The sequence below is a fragment of the Diadema antillarum genome, unplaced genomic scaffold (genome assembly GCF_040938485.1).
Source record: "Diadema antillarum isolate AM-2024a unplaced genomic scaffold, OU_Dant_1.0 seq00000576_RagTag, whole genome shotgun sequence".
Taxonomy (NCBI): domain Eukaryota; kingdom Metazoa; phylum Echinodermata; class Echinoidea; order Diadematoida; family Diadematidae; genus Diadema; species Diadema antillarum.
The window spans coordinates 212789-214837 of NW_027271511.1; the positions used below are offsets into that span (position 1 = coordinate 212789).

The 2049-nt window shown below is 46.9% G+C and overlaps 1 protein-coding gene across 1 annotated transcript; it reads right to left on the reverse strand.

The window, feature by feature from the left end:
- On the reverse strand, nt 1–1428 carry LOC139735395 (protein BTG2-like). The gene has a single exon (XM_071646143.1). The coding sequence runs from the start codon at nt 888–890 to the stop codon at nt 345–347; it is 546 nt and encodes a 181-aa protein (XP_071502244.1). The 5' UTR covers nt 891–1428; the 3' UTR covers nt 1–344.
- Between the last annotated feature and the right edge of the window lie 621 nt (nt 1429–2049).

The following is a 2049-nucleotide window of genomic DNA, read 5'->3' on the forward strand; positions in this document are numbered from 1 at the left end:
GTTTACAATCACACCACTTGAGTCTTAATTTGGAATAGGGCAATGGGAATGTGTGTAGAGATTGGCAACAAATATCACTACCAACATGACAAGTGGAGAATAAGAAAGCAAAGCAACAGAAGATTCCAGGAAGAGGTGAAACATGAGAGGGTTAAAAACAAATTTTTTTGCACTATTGTGTGTTGTTGTTTCCCCAGAGAACGCAAACTTGCCAAAGATCTCATCCAGATCAGAGGCAGTCAGCTGGTCAGAAATGAAGTAAGACGAAGAAAAGTCATCTCAGGTTTGAAGTTCTCAAGGTGTTCTTATCGCCGCAAGCAAGTCCAGTAGAAGGAGTCCAGTGGTCAGTGGAAGGCAGGGACTGGGCTATTGAAGTTGAAGTCGAAGTCAGCTGTAGACGTGCTGTTGAAGAAGTCTGTAGAGTACTGGGAGGTTGGCGGCGAAGACGATAGGTCACTGAGGTTGGATGATGACGATGACGACGATGAGGCGTCATCATCACTGCCATCGTAGAGTACACAAATGGAGCCTTCTTCTCCGATGCGATAGGAGACTTCCGCGGGGTCGATCCACACGGCGAGCTCGTGAGGAAGCATATCATAGAGAGCCTCTATACTCATACCCACTGCTTCACCTGCTTTGGCTAGAATGGGGTCCATTCCCATCTGGGTTATTCTCACACACCTGTAGCCACTACCTTTGTGGGGCTTCTCGGGGAACCAGTGTGCGTTGTAGTGCTCGCAGAGGAGACCGACTAGAACGCGACTGAAGTTGTCCACCAAGCCCCGGTCGACATTCCTGTTAGTTGTCTGTAATAGTTTCGCCACAAAGTTGACCGCGCTATACACTTCCCTTTTCATTGTTGGTGGAAGCCCTAAGCCAAGATACATCACTGGAGTACGATGTCTACCAGACCCCTCTCTCTCTCTCTTCTCTCTGCGTTGAGGCTGGGTGCGAATCGCTTGCCCAGGCCAGGTATTGCTTTGTGACGATGGAGATGTTATGTGACCTGTGCTGCAATGGTTGGCCCAATGGTCTCAGATCTTCCCCTTCGTAGCAGTTGTCAATATTGCGCCATTAACTCAACAGAATTCCTTTCTTGATCCGATCAATACAAATGACGGGTTACAAGTGAATGCAATGATGGCGCAGTTGGAAAACCACTTTGCTGTCGATGTAAATACAGTCAAGTAAGCACGGTAAGGCGATAAATACCCGATATTTCAGCACTGCAATTGTACCCGTAGAAAATGGAAGTAGATTCTATATTCCAAATATTATGAAATTCCAGCTTAAACAGTACTTTCATTCGGTCTTTGCCCGAGTAAATTCGCGTCGAGTGTGCCTTCTGCTGTTCGCGGTTCCGGGGTAAGGCTCGTGAATGATTTGCTCGGGATCGCAGAAGCTTCCTTTATTATTATTGCCCAATGCAGTGCTTACTTTACTGCGGTACGATGAGCGACCACCGCGATGTTTTCTCAATCGAGACGGATTGTATTCAGGATATCTCAACAGCGCCAATGTGACGTCAGTCGCGTCTATCGCAGCTGGCCAATCAGAGACCTGTCGCGCAGGCTCGCCGCAGTCTCGTTCGCCATAAATAGGCATATTGACTGGGGCTTTACAAAGCGCACGACGTCATGGAAGGTCGCCATCGAGGACCACTCATTCATGGCAAGCTCGAACGTCAGCTGATTAGGCAGGTTAGGGCAGACATAATCTCATAGCGACTATACAAGTTTTCTACGGAATTCGTTCTCCCAGCGCCTTGCCGGATTTTTTCCCATCATTTATATCGATCAGCCTGAAACACCGGATTTTACGCTTGGTCGGGCGACAATCCTACATTTCTTGTCATCATTGTTCAAGGAAAAACACGGCAATTCCGCGTCTCCCCGTTGCTGGCTTTGTTTCTGTTTACGTTTGAGCTCAGCGCATTTACTGTCCGTGTAATATCTCAGATGTTGAGGCCTAATGATAATTATATGCCTACATACAGCACATTAAATAAACTATGGAATAACAGTTACTAGTATGTATTATGACAGT